This window comes from Alosa sapidissima, chromosome 4 (genome assembly GCF_018492685.1).
Source record: "Alosa sapidissima isolate fAloSap1 chromosome 4, fAloSap1.pri, whole genome shotgun sequence".
Taxonomy (NCBI): Eukaryota; Metazoa; Chordata; class Actinopteri; order Clupeiformes; family Clupeidae; genus Alosa; species Alosa sapidissima.
The window spans coordinates 26374703-26393730 of NC_055960.1; the positions used below are offsets into that span (position 1 = coordinate 26374703).

A 19028-nucleotide genomic window follows, 5' to 3' on the forward strand; every position below is an offset into this window, starting at 1 on the left:
AGATTTCCATTATTTAAGGCAAACAACAACACAAGAGTTTGAAAAAAAATCTGGAGATCTGGTTCTTTGAAGCAGGTATTGTTGGATAAATAAATGTATGATGTCTGCCAGCAACAGAGTTCTGATAATCCTTTTCAAAAGCTTAGGGGTTATGGTGCTTAAAGCTATACATGGTGGTATTGACTGAGGGACGCCACCACAAAGGCTCATGTGGTCCTGAAGAAATAAATACACAGATGGAGAGCCAGATGTTTGTAAATACAAACAGCTTTATCCAAGCCAGCACAATACACCCAATGTATGAATCATTTCAAGTGGATCAACTGAACTTTTTACCTTTCTAAAACTCCATATAAAGTGTTACTAGGAGGAAAGGCATTTTTCTTGACTCAACAATTTACTGTGTTGTTTAGTTAGACTTGCGCAAGTGAGGCGACAGAAAAGGCAGCACAGAACACAGAGGCCTTTAGAGACATAATCTGATGATTTGTGTGTTTGTGCGTGTATGTTTGTTTGTGTTTTTGTGTGTGTATGTGTGTGTACATGATTTTGATTGTCTCTTAAATGGGAAAATGTATGTGCGCCTCTGTGAGCAATGATTTAAGTGTGCTTTCAATGTATAATCAGACACAGAGCGTGGATGTTCGTGCTACGTGTGCCACTGGAGTATCTGAATCTATGCTAATGAAAAGTGTTCAAATATATTACTGTATGTGAATGTCTGCGTGTGTGTTTGTGTTAGATTTTCAGTTTACTTTGTGCTTTGTGATCATTTTTGGTAACTGTGTATATGCACGCTGGTTTTGTTTCATACATTCCTGTCTAAAAGCTTTATTTTTGCAAAATGTGGTGTTATTCATAAAAGTGCTGAAGTTCTGCCAGAGTACAAAATCACAGACCAACTCAAACAGTGATGAGAGAGAGAGAGAGAGAGAGAGAGAGAGGAGGAGAAGGAGGGAGGAGGGTGAAGACAGATACAGAGAGGAGCACAGTTGAACTTATCCTCCCTCAGATGTGTCTGTGTGTGGCAGTGGATCAGCGAGTGTGTCGGGATGGTGTGGGTGTGAGAGTTTGTGCCTGTGAGGGTGCGGGTGGGGGTGAGGGTGAGGGTGCGGGTGGGGGTGGACTTCGGCGCTGCTGCCGTCAGGCAGGGACGCGTGATCGATGGAGCTCTCCGAGGGAGACTGCTGCGTGAGGGCCCCCTCCTGGTCACCCTCTTTACTGCAGGACTGGCAACTGCACTGCAGGATGCGCTCCACCAATTTGTCAACACGAGGAGTGTCCTCATTGCCTGGACACTGCAAAGTCACCTGAGGGGGCAGTACAAAGAGAAGTGACATACACATACAGATAGGACTCAATATATGAAGGATACATATATACTGTAGGTCCACCATTCATTTACTCTCTCTTTAAAAGTTCTCTCTCGCACTCCCTTTCACATAAACAGAGAGCGAGCAAGAGAGAGAGAAAGAGAGAGAGAGAGAGAGAGAGAGAGAGAAACACACACAATGCTATTTGAAATGATGAATATTTGGCTGGTCACACAGTCACCTGTGGCTGCACTCCTACTCATCCACTCTACCTGGCATCATCTCAACATAAATATAGCACAGTTCTCAGTCTTTGGAGCCAGCATACTGAAATGAAAGGAGCAGAATAACTAACTGCTGAGAGAGGTGAGAGGATGTGTCAGATCAAAGAGACAAGGGCGGGGAGGGGAAAAAAGAATCTGAATCGGCATCTTCCACTTCCTATTCACTCGGTCATTTAGTGTCACAGATGAAAAGATAGGAATCCTTTTTAGCTGAGTATTCTTTCTGCTTGAGACTTGTCGATGTGCAGCACTACTGCCTGACCAAACTTGGATTGTAACTTGACAAACTTGACCAGGATTGTAAAAATGTGCAGTCTGTGATTCTGGCAAAGGTTTGTTGATATTTGAGCTCAACAGCAAATACATTTACACTCATCCATTCCAGGCTCCATAAGCCAGTGTTTCTCAAAGTGTGGTCCGGGGACCACTGGTGGTCCGCAATCTATCCCAAGTGGTCCGCGAGCAGACGTAAAATATAATATAGATGAGTTATTTGCAATATTGAATCAACTTGTATCCAAACAGCTCTGCAACACTGCCTATGTAAGCTATGCCAGTTTAAATCATATGAATTCTCTAAGCAAGGTGCAAAGACAATAAGCAAGGTTGTTCAGTGAGTAGGTCTATTGTGTAATATAGCCTACTGTTGTAGGTCCTTTTTTTAGCTAGGTGGTCCTTGAGGCTTTTTTTATTGGTTAAGTGGTCCTTGGTCTGAAAAAGTTTGAGAAACACTGCCTTAAGCAATGTGATGATTGGTTGGAATGATGTATGACTCAGTCTCAACCAACTTTGTTTGTTTCCCATTTACAGAGCCCAAACTGTTTCTGAGCACCAGGGAATGACTGAGCGCACACACACACACACACACACACATAATCTCATAATCTCTCATAACTGTTTTATCAGCTGCTTATAAAATATAATACAATGCTGATGTAATCCAAAGTATTCCAAATATGTCACTCACTTTGAGTAATCTACAGGAATATGTTACAAATTTTTAGGGCTGTCAAAATAACTGATTAATTTCGATTAATTAATTTGAGAAAAAATAACGCAGATTAATCGATTCCGTATGACCTTTGACCCCGAGCAGTTGTAGTCAGTAACCATTAGACTGTAAAATGAAAGAGAGAGAAGAAAATGTGCTGCCTAGATCATTGATTGGAACATTTACTTTTAAAAAACGGCCTGATGGTGTTGATTAAAATAAAGTCCTCTGCAATGTCTGCAGCAAGGAATTTGCATATCACCGGAGTTCATCAACTCTAAAGTCGCACATCAATGCAAAGAAATAGTGTTGACATTGAGGGGAGTGTTAATTTATTTTCATTGTGTCCCCTAGGTTATATATGTGACCTGAAATACCTTGTATATAAAAAAAACTTCTTCCCGAAGCACTTTTGAATTTATTTCCTCAGCATATTAGGTCATATCATAGATTATTATGGCTATTATTAAAATAATAATAAAAGAGAACTTTAATGCCACTAATGCTGATTATTCAATGATTCATTTGAATTTAAATATTTAAAATACTTTCACTGCAAAAATTATATATGCGATTCATTTAGATTAATTAATCACAGAGTATGTAATTAATTCGATTTTTTTTTAAATCGATTGACAGCCCTACAAATTTTATGTATGTTACATTTTAAAAGTAACCTTCCACGGTGTGTGTCTGTGTGTGTGTGTGTGTGTGTGTGTGTGTGCGTGTGTGTGTGTGTGTGTGTGTGTGTGTGTGTGTGTGAGAGAGAGAGAGAGAGAGAGAGAGAGAGAGAGAGAGAGAGAGAGAACAGACAGACAGACAACGAGAGAGAAAAAGAGTTTGTTTTGAAGCACAGAGCGTTCAGCTGGACACGCGGGCCCGTGGCCTCTCCTACTCACCACTTCCCACTGGGTCTCTGCTGGCATGCAGGAGTCACAGTGCACCAGGGACTCAGTGGACTGAGGAAAGGTGTTGGGCACGCTGTAACTGAAACACTGTCCCAGGCATGCCCTGTCAGGAAGCCAGGAGTTCATCGCTCAGTATCTTTTACATTCACCAGAGATTGATACAGTTTGGCAAGAAAAACTGACTGAAGCAATAGCAGGTCTGTAGTCACAAAATCAACTAACTCACATAAAATAACTCACACAGCATAATTTTCGATTTTAAGGCTAGTATTGACCAGTATGAGTAATCTTATGATCTTATCAAATCAACCATGTGTTCCTACATGGATATGCATAATATTTAGTTATATGTACCAATCTATGCAACCATCTTTGAGGAACTGCCTTAGGAAGCACAGCTGGGGTGTTCCGCCTGTGGGTCTCGGTCAGTGAGTTTCCTCTAGTTGTACTGACCTGTTTTCTATGGAGCGGGATTGGCAGCCTGTGTGCCCGACTATCTGTGTGATGTTCTTGGCTTCGCACCAGGCGCTCTTGTCAGGGAACAGCGCCAAACGGTTGATGTGCGCAGGAGGAGGCGCAGAACACAGCGCGAGGAACGCACAGCCAATCAGCGCACCAAGCCACATAACTGCACCTGGAACAGGTCAGGGAGAAGTTTTATGACATATCAATTCCCCCTTTCTTATTTGTATGTGTGGTAGGCTACTATAGCTAAGAAATTGACGCCCATCATTGTTCGAAAAAGCAAGTGTGTGAGTGAGAGGGACTTAAAGGTCTCCGAATTTATTTTGACGTCTATACACGAAATTGTCAAAATTGCGAAATTTAAACCACTATTTGATTCACCCCTGTCTTTTTGTCATTCAGTGCGACTGAACTAGCCGTTGTACAAATCAAATTCGGATCATTCATGTGGTCGGCCTTTTTGGCCCCTGTGTGCGCCAAGTGGAGAAGAACAATACCGCTGGCTCAGACTAGGGCAACCAGAGACGGGGAAAGATGTCTGTAAGATATCGCCTGACTTCAATAAACTACAGGAACACTGCGTAACGATGCGGCCACGAAAGAGAGCCTTTGTTTTAAAACTGCAACCGCATGTACATGAGAGTAAAAATCGGCTTCAAAAAGTTACATTTGATCTCAAGCCACCCACGTGTAATTAAAAGTGACAAAAAGCGTTTATAACCAAATATATATATATAAACCCAAATAGACTATACTGCTTTGCCATGCTTTCACACAACTGGCATTCCACACAAATTCAATATCAATGCCCGACTTCCTAGCAGCCTGCGGCGGTGAAAGCGAGTGCGTGAGAAGCATCAGGGAGATGGAGTAAGAGTAAGAGTGTGTGCGAGGGTGGGGACAATAACTAAATTGGTTATTAAATAGGCTATTTTCCTATTGAAACAATTGCTACATTTTAAATAAATATGTTTGCTTGTTTTCGGCCATTTGACACATGCATGAAGGGGTGACTAAAGGTCTATCAATGAATCGTTAGTTTGGTAAATTAGACATTTTTGATGCCAAGTTGCTGCTGAAGTGAAGCATCTCATATTGAGCTAAAATCGAGCTAAACTTAATCACAGGTCTTGAAACAAATGTGCCCTCATGACATCGGTTTATGGATTAGGTTAATTAATAAGCCTACATGTAGCCTTGGCTTTTTGAACAAACGTTCTCTATAGGCTGGGCTGGCTTTTAAACAGAGGGAGTTTCATGTCATGTTACAAATACTGTTACAAATAAACTCATTGCTGACCAATGACCATTTTCTACTTTAAAAACCATCCTGTCCATGTTTTCCTCACGCATAGACTACAGTAGTCCCCAAATTGCAGTCACTGCTAAGGTAAGTAGAAACCAACTATACTTACGGTTGGGAACCACTGAAACGTCCGCTGGCACCAGAGATACTGCCCGCTGAATCCCCTTTTCCCAAACCGACCGCCTCTCACCGCGGCCCCTCTCTGTCCGACCCACTGGACACCAGAGAGACTAAGAAATGAGTGATGACGATGAGTTGCAGATAGGAAATTTAAATTTCTAATGCGGATGGAAAAACAGACAATGTTCCTCTCGCGTCCGATCTTAAACAATTACATCACCGAACGAGGGATGAGGAGCTAAAACCGTGGAAGGAGCGCACGTAAGAAAGCCAATCTATCTACATCAACTTCCGTGGGTCCCTCCCCTCTGTACTTTATATCTCTTCTCCTCCTTTTCTTCGTGGAAATGGAATAAATTAGACAGATTTTAGAAATTTGAAAAGTTTTGTGCGCAGTCAGTCTGTTCCTGTCGCTACCGCTTTCTCTTGCTGTGCTATGGGCTCATCTGACTAGGCGCGGCATCGAGGCTTGCCTGGCTGCACGCTGCGTATCTGATTGAACAAAAAAAAAGTGGTGGGGATGTAGAGAGTTCGTCAGGTCGAAATGTTTACGGCCTGGTGACAACATCAGTGAACCCTCTGAATCCATACAGACAGTCGTCAAGGCGTGTCCCTCCCTGTCAAGTCTAGCCAAATAATGTTTGAGGACAAATTGGTGACTTCCCCCTGCTTTTGGCGAGGTTCTTATGATTTGAGAGGACAATGTTGCAACGGTTCAGTAGTAGGTGTAGGTTACGTCAGAAGTTTTTCCCCCTCTGAATTGCATGATGCAGTCACCTAGAGCCCTATTTGACATGTGTGGAGAAACTTGTTGACAATTTAATGGTATATGGTCAACAAACCAATGTGTAATATGTGCTAAGACATAAAGATTTTTATGCATCTTTGGTCCTGTCTCTGGGGTTTTGCACAGTCCTACAAGCCCTATGAAATACAATACACTAAAATAGGAAAACAAATCCCTCTGAATAAACATATGAGGTGTGTATATGATATCATGCTTTCCAAATAGTAAGGTTGGAGGCACTTTTGTCTTTAGAAACATTCTGTGTTTATGTGTTTTGTCTTTATATTCTGTGTTTGTCAGGCAAATCCTAGCATTACATGTTTTGTCAGTAGCAGTAGACTACACCTTTTGCAGTTCATTTCTGTCCTGGCTGAATAGAGCCTTTGTAGACCATGATCACACCACTGGACATTTGCAAGGGAATTCTACATCCTAGCTTTTGTCCAGAACATTATTTGGTTGTCAGACCAATTAGATTTCAGAAGAGAGTAAGAAATGTTGCTCTGGTAGCCAATCGGTATCAGAATGCTCAGAATCAGGGGTGGGGCCATCCACACCTCAAACAATCTGTAAGTCCATCTCTGTGCAACCCATAGCTGAAGTGCTGCTGACTTAAATGCACACTACTGTAGCAATCACATACAGGGGTTAGCCTATATCAAGAAAATTCTTAGGCTGAGGACAAACTGTATGATATCTTTACTCACATGTTTATTAAGAGTCAATGAACTTGAAAATGAAAAGGTTTTAAATTCAGCCCAGGTATGGAAGAGTACAAGACCATCCTTTCTAACAGCAGAGGTCGTGTCCTCTTTGATAACATGCTGGATAATCCTGAGAGCCTGCCAAGAGTTCATCAGTAGAAGTCAACAAAAAAAGAACCACAATAAGCAGACCATGACTGTTTAGGACACTAAATGTTGGTGATCCATCAGAATCATGATTCTATGTAAAACGCATCTGTTAGACAGGCACAGACAGGTACTAAAGGCTTCTCTCATACCCCTGCCTCCCTCTTCGGTTAGCACTTGTGCCTGCACTCTACCTGCAGGTGTTCAGCTTGGATTCCATCCACAAGAACCTCCACCCAAAGCCACTTCTTTCACTTCACTTACAGACAAATGCCTTGATTGACAGGAGAAGACAAACAACTGAGGCATTTTTGTAAAAGTGCAAACATGTCTGCCCACATAGAAAATAAATGCATCAGTGACTTTGAGAGCAAGCAGCTATGATCAAAATTCAGCTTTGGTGGGATTTTGTGGTTTGTGGGTTTGTGCATCTGTGAATATGCATGCTTTTGTTCGGTATCTGTCTGTATATGAGATTGAGATTTTTTGCACTGGGCCGGACTCACCTGTTAGTAATAACTGTTGAGCCCCTGTCCAGAGCTGGCATTCTAGAACATTCCAAGCATTCTGCTGCACCAGGGGGCTGGGCAAACACACGGCTTATGATCTCCCTCTACACACATGCATACACACTCTCACTTACTATAAATGATGGCACCTAACAAAACCAGTCCGGGGCAGACATATTTCAGTCACAGAAGCTCGCAGGGAGTCTGCTTTCAAAAAAAAAAAAAAAAAAAAAAGTGACAGCCAATCGTTACGTGCCACTCTGTTCCACCAGGTATGTTCTGTGCTTGCAACCCTCTTAAGCTCAGGCCATTTATGTAGGGGTCAGGGTATGGAAGGAGAGAGAGAGCAGAACGTCGCAGACATTACACGTGGAGCACTGCCTCTGATTATCTTCTCCCCGCTGTGCAGGTCTGTTTCTGCGTATGTGTGGATTGCCCAGCAGCTGCTGATGAAATCATCGCTTGGCCGTTCTGCCCTGCTCTGTGGTCGGACGACATCTTGATTTGAGAGCGTCCATTTCGGCATATTTGAGGACAATTATGGGAAATAACACTCATTAGTACATGATTAACTGCTCTCTCCTCTGTGCAATTATCCTTTAATGCTGAAACTACTCCAGCCCTGGAAAACAAGCAGATCTCCCATTCCTGGTCAGACTCTGCACCGTCTCATTTTAATATGCTGTTCACCTATTGATTTTGCAGTTAAATTCAACTTGTTCTGCTGTTATTTTTCATGCTTTTCCCCCTCTTACTCCCACACTCTCATAATTTCTCTCTTCTTCCATCTGTCTCTCCCCCTCATTCTCTCTCTCTCTCTCTCTCTCCCTTCATCCCTTCATCCCTTTCCTTTAGGGCTGCAGGTGCTGAACCTGGCTTCCATTCCAAAACAGCAGGAGACAAACTCTCCTGCTCATTAACACACAAAAACACTCATTCTTCTCCTCTCACCCTCACGGATGTGCATACCGAGAGCTACGCCAAAGGACTCGCAGTCAAAACTGAATTATGTGGACAGCTTTAAAGCAGCCACAATGGCATAACAAAAAATCCAGACACACAAACCGAAGCCTTTTGATGTTTGTTTGTTTTTTTATTTTATTTTTTATTTTAAATGTCACTTTAATTATTTTCATTATAGTGTGATTAAATAAACAACATTCTTTCCAGACGCAGCAATTACAATGGTGACCGGGAACAGGAACACGTGGAGGTAGCGAACAAAAGAACGCCAAGCAAACAGAAATGAACAGCATGACGGATGACAGCAAAGACCAGCACCTCCCATGCTCCTCTACTGATCCTGCAAGAGAGAGAAAGAGCACAAAAACACTTGAGGAAGAAGAATGCAAGAAAAAGAAGAGAGGAGGCGGCCAAGGCCTCTATATTCAACCCCCCCCCCCCCCCCACACACACACACACACATACACACACACACACTGGCCAGAATCAAGCAATATGATATCAATCATGACACAGAGGTTCTGATTCCACTATATTGTGATACTGTAAGGCCAGTATTTTATTTTTTTATCTAATGTCAGGAACTGTCCACATGCATAAAATAAGTAAACACTTTTCATACAATCAGAACAGTGGGATCTCCAATTACACTGATCACAATCCCAGTAGTATCCCACATACATAATCACTAAACCTAATGTTGCAAAACTCAAATGTACTCTATATTTTCCTACAACCCTACATGCCATATGAACCCACTATAATGACCACTTGTACTGATCCATGCAAACTTTAGCACAATCAGTTATATCTTATGAAGCTCTGTGAGGTACTGATATTCGATGGCCAATATTGAATTCCTCCCCGGTCAACTAGGTAATTTTCCCGAGCATGCCCACCTTAACCATGTGTCCGTGCAGCAGGTACGGTGACCTGAAGTCCTGCTGGCAGTTGGAGTAGGCCATGCCCAGCCCCATTCCTGCACTAAACGCCACTGGCCATGTGCGGCCTACACATGAAATAAACAAACAAAACAGGTAAACAACAAACATGTACAAAGCAAAACCACACATACTTCATACTACATGCAAACTATTCCAACCAACTATTAACTCACAAAACTGCACTTGCATGTCTGGTATACCCAACTGGTACCCTCTTGTGCAAAATAATTTCTCCTTCATTTTGTTTCAGTTCATTTGCACAAAGGTGTACACCATACAGTTGTGTGGCAACGTTGGGGCTAAACTGAAAGATCAAGGCGCCAACAAGCAACCCCAATGTGCTGGGGTTGATATTAATGGAGCACTCCTACTGTGGAACAAATACATCCGCACAGTACTGTCAGGTACATAGATAGATGGATACTTTATTGATCCCCAAGCGGAAATTCAACATTGGACAAAAGCATTTGCTAAATAAATAATTGAAAATATAGTTGCTCGGGTGTAATTTCACAGCCAAAACGTTATAATAGTACATCCACAACACGGCATGGATATTAAGTGAAAGAATAATAAAAAATACTTTGTGACACTCAAGGTGAGGGGTGTGGAGGTATGCAACTCACGTTTGAATAACGTGACGGAGAGAACTATGCCAACTCCAAGACCGGTCGCTGAGGGGGAAGAGAGAGAGAAATGGAAAGAAAGTTAGTGGGGATACTCTAAAAACAAAACATCAGTCTACAACATGCTGGGAAATTAACAGCAACAGTCCTTCACACACACACACACACGCACGCACGCACGCACACGCACACGCACACGCACACACACACACACACAGGTATAGTGTGTCCAACATGGGAGGAAGTACATGTGTGCCAATAACACAAGGTGGGTGGGGGAAGTTAATGTGACCTCTGCCCCTCAAACTGGTAAACAGCACCTGCCCGCCAGACGACATCCATTAAACAGAAGGAGGGGGGGGGGGGGCATAAACACTGACAACAAATAGAGGGAAGAACGGGTCACAACAACAAACTTTGGGGACAAGAAAATGGGCAGGGATTGTAGACATCCTAGAACAGCGGGATACAACTGGACAGACGGATGGACAGACAGACAAAAAGACCAATCCCAAGAGAGTTCATTTGAGGAAAAAAAATAACACAATAATAAACACAGAGGAACAAAGGAAACCATGGAGAGATGAGAATAGGTAAGATGACAGCAAAGCAGTGTGTGTGTGTGTGTGTGTGTGTGTGTGTGTGATCAGACCCAGGCAGGGGCCCAAGTGAGAGGGGAATATGCTCTGGACAGCAGAGCGGCTGAGGAGCCGAGGATTGTGGGACAGGAATGTGTTTGTGTTCTCAGCTTCACCTCACTGTGCTGTGCTGTACTGTGCTGCTCTGCACTTCGGGCAGCCTCGCCCCACCCAGCTCCGCTCCACGCCAGCCAGCAACAGCAGAGCAGCAGCAACACACACAAACAATCGCACTCCATCTCTCTGCCACTCTTTCGTTTCTCTCTCACTCTCTCCCGACTCCCCCTTACTCTCGCGCTCTTCTCCTGTACCTCTGCTGTACACCTCCCCCCCGTCTAATCTCTCCTCTCTTTCTCCCGCAGCTCTCCTGCTCCTTCTCTCCACTCTCACCCAAAAGCCCTCTCATCCTCCCCTGCTTTCTCTCCTCTGGAATTCTCTTTCCTTTAGCTCTTCTTTCCTTTCTATGCTTCTCTCTTCTACCTTAATTTTCCTCATTTCATTTTCTTCTTCTCTTCCGTCCCGCTCTCTTCTCCTCCAGCTGCCCTTCTCGCCCCCCCCCTCTCCCCTCGCTCCTCAGCCTTTTAATTTGATTCAGAGGCATGTGGCGTAGCCATCGCTTGGCTGCCAGAACACTGCACTCTGCTTACCATTACACAACCGACAAATGTCGAGCACGACCGCGAAGAGGGGGAAAAAATAAAATAAAAAACACCCAACTTGTCTTCATTACTTCAGGAGGGGGCCCTGCAAATCATGGCCTGTTCCATAAACTTCCAGCCCCCCTTCTCCCCACGCCAACCCAATCTCCCCCACTGTCTTTCTTGCACAACTGCAGTCTGAGTTTTCTAGTAAAAGCTTGAGCAGAACATCCCTCTGTCCCTCCCTCTGCGCTTCACTCGCTTCCAAACCACTCTCTCGCTCTCTCTATTCCTCTCTCCTTCTCTCTATTCCTCTCTCCTTCTCTCTATTCCTCTCTCCTTCTCTCTCTCTCTCTCTCTCTCTCTCTCTCCCCATCCAGAGGACGGCGAAGAGGGTGGCAGCAGCGGCAACCGAGCCCCAGCAATCCTGTCTGCCAAATGTGCCTGCGGCAGCACAACAATCAGGATTGTCTTGAGCCGCCCTCACAATATTTATGCACTTTGGCCCACCCTCCGTCTCTCTTTCTATGCCCCATCCTTTCCTGTCCTTCCTCCCCCCCTCCTCTTCCTCCTCTGCCTCTGCACTCTTCAGTGTGGATCCACGGCCGATTCCCCTTCAAATGAATCATGTCAGATATGGCCCTTTAATGTCCAAGGTCTCATGGAAGTTATGGAGGCTGCAGCTATTCTATGAGCCTTTGAAAGTGATGGCATGTGGTGGAGGCATTAAAAAAAAAAAAAGGAATCAGCAGACATTTGGAACAAATCAAAATAATGCAAAAGGTGACGGCAAAACGAGGGAGGTTTGCCCACAATCGTAATCTTCCTAATGGAGGGAGAGCACGAATGGAAATATACTGGCTCTGATAGCGATTAACAAATGGAATTTCAGAGCAAAGTCATGGACCAAGATCAACAATGACGTAGTGTAACGCAAGGTAAACACACACCACATCAAATGACTGCATATGCAGTCACTTATAGACTGTGTCATATACACATATTACCCAAAGATCCTTGATTACTAGCAAATGTGCTCATGACAAATACAGAGAAAATTCCACCTATTTCAGTTTATGAAAAACTCTAATGTTATTGACAGCTGTCCAAAAATACATTTCTAAATGTAAAAATAAATAAATTATTAATCAAATCAACCTAATAATCTGTCAGCCCAATTAAAATAAAGGTAAGCCATGTCAAATTATTCCTAACTGATCCCCACAATCCTTTAAGAGAGGAAGAGCTAGGAAATTACTCAAATGGACAGGCCGTCATCTGCTTGGTGTGTGTTCATGCACACACAATTCTGTTACACCCACCAATTATAGGAGACATGCCCACACTGGCAAACCGGCATGACGGCCTTGTTCTGAAGGAATGCATCCAATCAAAACATGCGTTAAAAACAGAAATATTTATGGGCCAGCATGAACTGGTACTTCATGACGTCACAGGAGCACACGTGTTTCTTTGGGGTTCAGCGAATACTCCTAGATATTACCAATTTGCCATCTGGTGGTGGTGTTTTGAGTGGCAAATTCTCAGCAAAACAAAAATCTTTTGTTGTTTGTAATTGCCTAGGGGGCTTTACATAGAATAAAGGCATGCAAACATACAGGGACAAAAACATGAAACAGTAATGCTGACAACATTTTACACAAGATAGGCCTAGTAGCCTATGTAAGAAGAGCACATGTAAGGTTGTGTGAGATGATTAACCAGAAAAACATGTAGCTTAACTCTTGTTTCAACATTTAAGGAGGCAAAAAGTAGGCTACTACACATCATATCTACAATTTTACACTTTAAATTACAAATCATTTTTGATATCTTTAGAGTAATGTGCCCACTTAGCACAATTCTTGAACAAAATATGAGTGCTTCCTGCAGTTTGCTTTTCTTGATACTCAATCAAAAACTTGTCATTGAAATCTAGACGATGCATTCACTTCCTTTCCATTGATTGAAAAAAGCTCATGATGGACTCGGTGTGAAAAATTGACGTGTCACCTGAGCACTGAGCCTCAGAACTAAGACTACCATTATATGGGATTTCTAGGTCTACATCTTTCCACCAGTAACTAGGCTTGGTTTGTTTCACGCTCAGCTGATCTCTCAAAAAAGGAACAGGCTGCCAATCCAACACACATGACCGTGAGCATTAATGCCACCTGGCCACATGTTGACATTTTGAAGGACTGTCGTGAGGACACTGCCCCTAAGCACCAAGGGAAGCTCATTTTTGTCCACCCCAAGTCACTAACACCATCTAAATCAAACATTTTCATTATCTCGTTTTATATTGTCCGGTGATCTGCTGCATAACCTAATCGTTGCAATAACAGTGCAGTAGGCTACATATAGCCTATAAGCTACGATGACCTCTCCGGGAGCGGCCTGTCAGTGTTTACAGTAAATCTGCCGTATGATCGCAGTCGCAGTTCATCACTTGGATGGCATTTCTTAATTAAACGTAGCGTGCTTCTTTTCTTTAATTACCGATTTTGACAGCGCTGTCAGCAAGGCACCGGTCCCATTTACGTCCGTACTCTTCCTCCATGATGAAGCTGCCGAGCGATTGAGCGCAGTGTTTCAAATCTCGCGAGAAACAAAGAAGCTACCGGTCATGTGGCAGCCAAACGTCATTCTTAAAGCTATACAAAGCTTGTGAAAATCGTGTTACAGCAGGCCATATTGTAGGCCTACTTTGATCGTTATAATGGACAATAAGACGTATTCCAGCCTTCATTTTTTAAATAAAGGGCAGTGACATGGCCATAGACACAAGGTAGTCTACTCTGAGAACTCACCTTGAATGTAGGGCAGTCTAGTCTCTGTCATAAAACGTAGGTCATATAAGCAATATTTGCTCTCCGGGGTCTACCGGGAGACCATTGATCTATATTATCTGTCTCTCTGCCTGTCTATATCTACGCCTAAGTCCATCATTTTATTTTACACTAAAGTTATATGGAAATTGTATATGAGAAATTGTGTTATGGTAATTCCTGCAGAAACAAGCCTTCCTCTGTTTATGCTTTTTAAACTTAAAAAATAATGTAGGGAAGGTTTAAAGAAGTTTGCTTGGCCTATTAGGCTAAACAGCAGCAACAAAATAAAACTGTATTTGGTGCACTTCCTTTCTCTTCAAAACGGTGTCAATCTGTCGTTTTATGGTAGCCTACTTGGCAAGTTGGTTGTTTGATGTGGGCCTAGGGTTAATCCCAAATTACACTGGTTTCCGACAGTTCTGGCTGATGGCCTTAGCTTTTACATGTACAGTGAGTGTTGTTTGCCTTAGGAATTATTGTTTAGGCCTACACTTGTTACATTGACAAACATTTTCTGTTGATACAAGAAAAACAAACGTGCATATGCTGCTGGGGAGAGAAAAAAATAATAACATGAGACAATAAGAGTCATTAAGTCTAGGCCTATATTCATTTTTTTGTTTCCATTGTGTTTGCGACAGCAGTGATGCACCCGAGTCATTTTGGAGATCCAAACCGCCCCGACAATTATATGCGCTTAACATCGATCCGACCACGCAAATTTCTAAATGTAACGACTAGTGAGGTGCCCGTTCAAACATGCCATTCCTGTAGAAAACCTGTTGGCCAATTACATGCCCGCAGGTATACCTGCTTTAAAAATAGGATGATAGGGAAAAACATCATTCCAGTTAAGCATTCAATAATGAATACTGAATATTATATTGTTATTATATATTAGCCTATAATTATGCCTAATGTGCAGTAAGCAGAATTTAGGCATGGCTGCAAGTGACATTTTTACAGACCCACCCGCAACCCGCAACATACGCAAATCTCACCCGCACCCGCCCGACCAGTGGGTGCTCTCGGGTCATAAGCCAGTCTGTGCAACTGAGCAGTCTTGCCTATGCTCCTTCTAGTCATTCAAAAAAGGCCTACTGGAATTGTTATAGGTTCAAATTATTAGGCTAATGCATTATTCAAGCTATATTTTCACAATTCACAATTTCAGTGATAAAAGCAGCAAAAAAACAGTGTCTACTAAGCTGATTTTTGTCGGTGGAGTGAGTTGTATGGTATTATTTCACTATTCAGTAGACTGATTACAATCTGGTGACAGTCATCTAATTGCATCTGTCAACGACCTACACTCAAACTACTCATAAACATCTTACTGAGATTTAACGTCAACCCTTCGCTATCACCCCCTGCCGTTATGTTCGTATGTCTAGTCTTTTTGTTACTCCTCCTATCTTTCCATACTTGGCCATGCCTTCCTTACCCCTCTCTGATTGGTCAGCTGAGAGACTGGGTATGGTGACCCGGATATGCAAGCGCCGCTTGTTTTCCCTGTGCCCCTTCCTGTACCCCCGGTTGAGGAAGTGAATTCGCTGACAGGGCTGGGTTCCGCAAGGGAGCTGAAGAGAAATAACATCGGGAGGGGCAAAAATAATAACTAAATAATACACCGAGTCGAGCGACCACAATAATTCGACAGCTGCGAGACACCAGTGAACGTTTATTTCCCTTGTGAGATCATCATCGAGAGCCGCAGACATGGTAAGGCCGCGGAGCTGGGCTGGAAGAAACGGAGATGGGTATAGCCAATTTTTGGTGGGGGTGCTAAGGAATATTAGCTGGTGTCCTTTTATAGGATGTGGGCTACGTTGCAACTCTGCGGTGTCACCTAAATACAGCATCAAATATGCGAACCATAGTATAACTTACAAGCACGTTGTAAGTAAGTCGAACAAGTAGGAAGTTAACCGACTCACAAAAGCATTGTTAAATGGCTAATGTTAACATTAGCTAGGTAGTTAGCTTGCAAGCATAGCTAGCAGGCTAATTTTAACAGTAGTGGACGAAGTGCGTTAGCTTGTCCCAGGATGTTATGAATTTGCAGAGTTGACTCTTAGGAGCTGCTCGGGTTGTGATACCAACACCCCTCCTTCGGCAAACCTGTACCCCGTGTTTAAAATAGTTACAAGTGCTGGTTTGCCTGTCGCCAAAACCGGTCTGCTCCGCCCATTCCCACCCCTTTAGAGTGCAACGAGCCATTAAACAAGCTTTTTGTGGTCAAACATTTTTTGTATCTTGTTGATCATTGCAGTTATGTCACTATACATCCTTACCTATTTGTTCAGAACATGAAACTATGTGATGTAAGGCTGGTGTATGAGAGGTTTGTAGGTAAATAAGCCTATTCAAATTGACTGACATGGCTGACTTGTTGATACCTCTTTTTGAGCACCACACCGTCCATTTTATCTGTTTGAACTGTACTGATGAAAGTGATTGCAGACTTGCAAATCACATCAGTGGAGGTTCAAGTTTGTGCATGGTCATCCCTGCAGAAGTTGAGAATGTAATCCTCCTAGGTGTCAGGCAGTGGCAGTGACATCCCATTAGAAGGGGGGGCTGCCTGCAATACGAGAGGAGCGAATATACTAATCCCTTAGTAGTAGTTCAACTCTACCAAAGAAGCTTTCAAAGCTTAGTTACATCTGAACATGTGAACATGGTAAACATTCCCTTTAAAAGCAGTCAGGTCCTGTAAACGCCGGGAAGGAGAGGGGGGAGAACCCTCTTAGAGTTGCAAGGCTGCAACGTTCTGATTACTTTACAGATGAGAACAGGTGGTTTGACTCTGCAGCCACTCTCCTCACACTTACCCCAAACTCATTCATCTGCTGGGCCTGCCTGCCTGCACCGTGACCCCTCTCTGGCCCAGCTGCCCTGGTGTTGGCTGGGCTATCTGTAAACAGTGTCAGAGAGTGCAGGTGTCTGCTGTGCGCAGTCTAAATACGACCTCACCGGTAATGGTAGATTTCAGAACGGTTTATAAATGGGGAGACTCCAGGGAGGTGTTGGAAGTGGAAGACGGCCCTGTTTTTGGCAGCTGGAGCTCCTGCGTGTATTGTTTGTGTTCTCTCCTTGTAAAGGGTGTACGTATTTACATGACGTGGATTTGATGGATTCTGTGTGTGTACTGGAATGTGGGTGGTTTCTTCAAGTTTTTCTGTGGCTCAGTATCAAGATGGATGATGGTCAATTTGATTACTCTTACTAACTTACTAGCTGCAGTCTGAATGAACCGTTTACATTTATCAACAGAGGATGTATAGACACAGATTCACAGACAGTTGTGTAAATGAGTGGCTTATTCTTCATTCCATTCTGGTTATGGAGTGCACATGGATTGAGTTACAGTCCGTTTGTGTGCATCTAGTCCAGTGATTACATTTGCAACAATTACGGTTCACCCCCAAAAATGTTTTGTTTGTAACATCCTAGCAACTTAGAGACATTCTGTTTATCGTTTCTGGATTTATATTATATGTGTCATGTGATGTGTCTGCATCACATTGATTAACAAGTTGTTTTACATGATTGTAAGGGCATTGATTTTAGATATATAGGCCAACAATAGCATGGAGGACTGATGTCTCTAGCCCTCTAGGCATTGCACATCAGTCAGCTTACAATGGTTGCATTTGTCCTCTTTCCTGGCAAAATTAGAATAATATCTTTTAGAAATCTAATAGTAAGGTGCTGGCTGCCAAATACCAGTTAGCTGGTATTGTTTTGGAGCGAGGCTAGATAAAGACTTTTTCGCTGCAAGGATTGGAATGTTCAGTCAGGTTAGGCGTTGCCTCAGTGTAGACCTCCCTCTCGCCTCCTCTTCTGTTCCCCGGCTGTAGTTTCATGTTGTGGCTGGCCCTGCCTTGGCCTCCGTACATGTATGGAGCTCTGAGTGCACGGCTTTACATTCTTATGTGAGAGACGTGCCCTGTGGGAGAGAAGCCTGCAGCTGAACATCCGACCTTCCCATCGTTCGACTGAAGGGGCTTCACCAGATGTCTACTTCAGAAGTTTTAAACAATTTTTCAATGTGAAATATGTCATGTTGTGATTATGTGTCAGTGAGTATTTTCAAATGTTAAATTATGTCAAGTTTGATTGATTTTCACTGAAACAGTGTTAGCTTAAACAGGCACCCAGGTGTCATCTCCATAGTGTTGCTTGTCCAGCATTGGTCAAACACCAGCGCTCAAGGTTAGGGCGGCCAACGGTCAACAGGGACTGTTAAGTGCTAGGGTGCTCATTATCCTCCCTTCAGGTTCACAGATAATTTCTACCTCAGAAAGTGCCAAAGGTTACAGCGGTTAGAAGAGAAACTGGAAAAGGAGACCCTCTGCACTGAAGTGGAAATAATATTCAAGCGATTGTACAACATTAGAGCACTACTTTGTGCTGTGTTTCTGATTGAACAGGAAGTTCTTGAGGTCCCTTGGGCTTATGTGGAGTGTATGACTCAGGCTGTTTGAAGAGTTGAGTGACAGGTTGAGCTTGAACATTGACTGTGGTGGGCATTGCCGCCAGGGAGAAAAAAAGAGTTTGGGAAAACGTTGAATGGGATGTGGTTGCTGTGCCACATTTGCCTTAATCACTGAACATAATCAGACCCATCATCTGCTGCCAGGATTTCATTCTGACTGGCGTGTGGGATTTTGTGGACAGATACATTGCAGTGTCAACGTTTTCTGGATATTTGAATTATGTATTGATTTTGATGTTACTGTGAATATAATGACTGGATTTACATTATAGTGGACCAAGCAATAGGTAGGCCTATCGTGTTAAGTGTGTTTTATTTCTGTTATAAAACAGAGACTTTTACAGAGGTTT

The 19028-nt window shown here is 43.1% G+C and overlaps 3 protein-coding genes across 5 annotated transcripts in view; 1 reads left to right on the forward strand and 2 right to left on the reverse strand.

Annotated features, from left to right (window-relative positions):
- Positions 1-249: 249 nt before the first annotated feature.
- On the reverse strand, positions 250-5992 carry nbl1 (NBL1, DAN family BMP antagonist). The gene is made up of 4 exons (XM_042088523.1): positions 5377-5992; positions 3950-4130; positions 3488-3599; positions 250-1310 (listed from the first exon to the last, which is right to left on the reverse strand). The coding sequence occupies exons 2-4, from the start codon at positions 4120-4122 to the stop codon at positions 999-1001; spliced, it is 597 nt and encodes a 198-aa protein (XP_041944457.1). The 5' UTR covers positions 4123-4130; positions 5377-5992; the 3' UTR covers positions 250-998.
- Positions 5993-8606: 2614 nt separating this feature from the next.
- On the reverse strand, positions 8607-13962 carry LOC121706625 (MICOS complex subunit MIC10-like). The gene is made up of 4 exons (XM_042088526.1): positions 13846-13962; positions 10068-10115; positions 9397-9506; positions 8607-8837 (listed from the first exon to the last, which is right to left on the reverse strand). The coding sequence occupies exons 1-4, from the start codon at positions 13904-13906 to the stop codon at positions 8829-8831; spliced, it is 228 nt and encodes a 75-aa protein (XP_041944460.1). The 5' UTR covers positions 13907-13962; the 3' UTR covers positions 8607-8828.
- Positions 13963-15696: 1734 nt separating this feature from the next.
- The window catches only part of capzb (capping actin protein of muscle Z-line subunit beta), a 16263-nt gene continuing 12931 nt past the window's right edge, over positions 15697-19028 (forward strand). The window contains exon 1 of one of the 3 annotated variants that reach the window (XM_042088520.1): positions 15697-15899. In XM_042088520.1, coding sequence (XP_041944454.1) covers positions 15897-15899 — 3 coding nt within the window. In that variant the 5' untranslated portion in view covers positions 15697-15896. The remainder of the gene's footprint in view (positions 15900-19028) is intronic. The other 2 variants (XM_042088521.1, XM_042088522.1) reach the window with 2 other exon arrangements.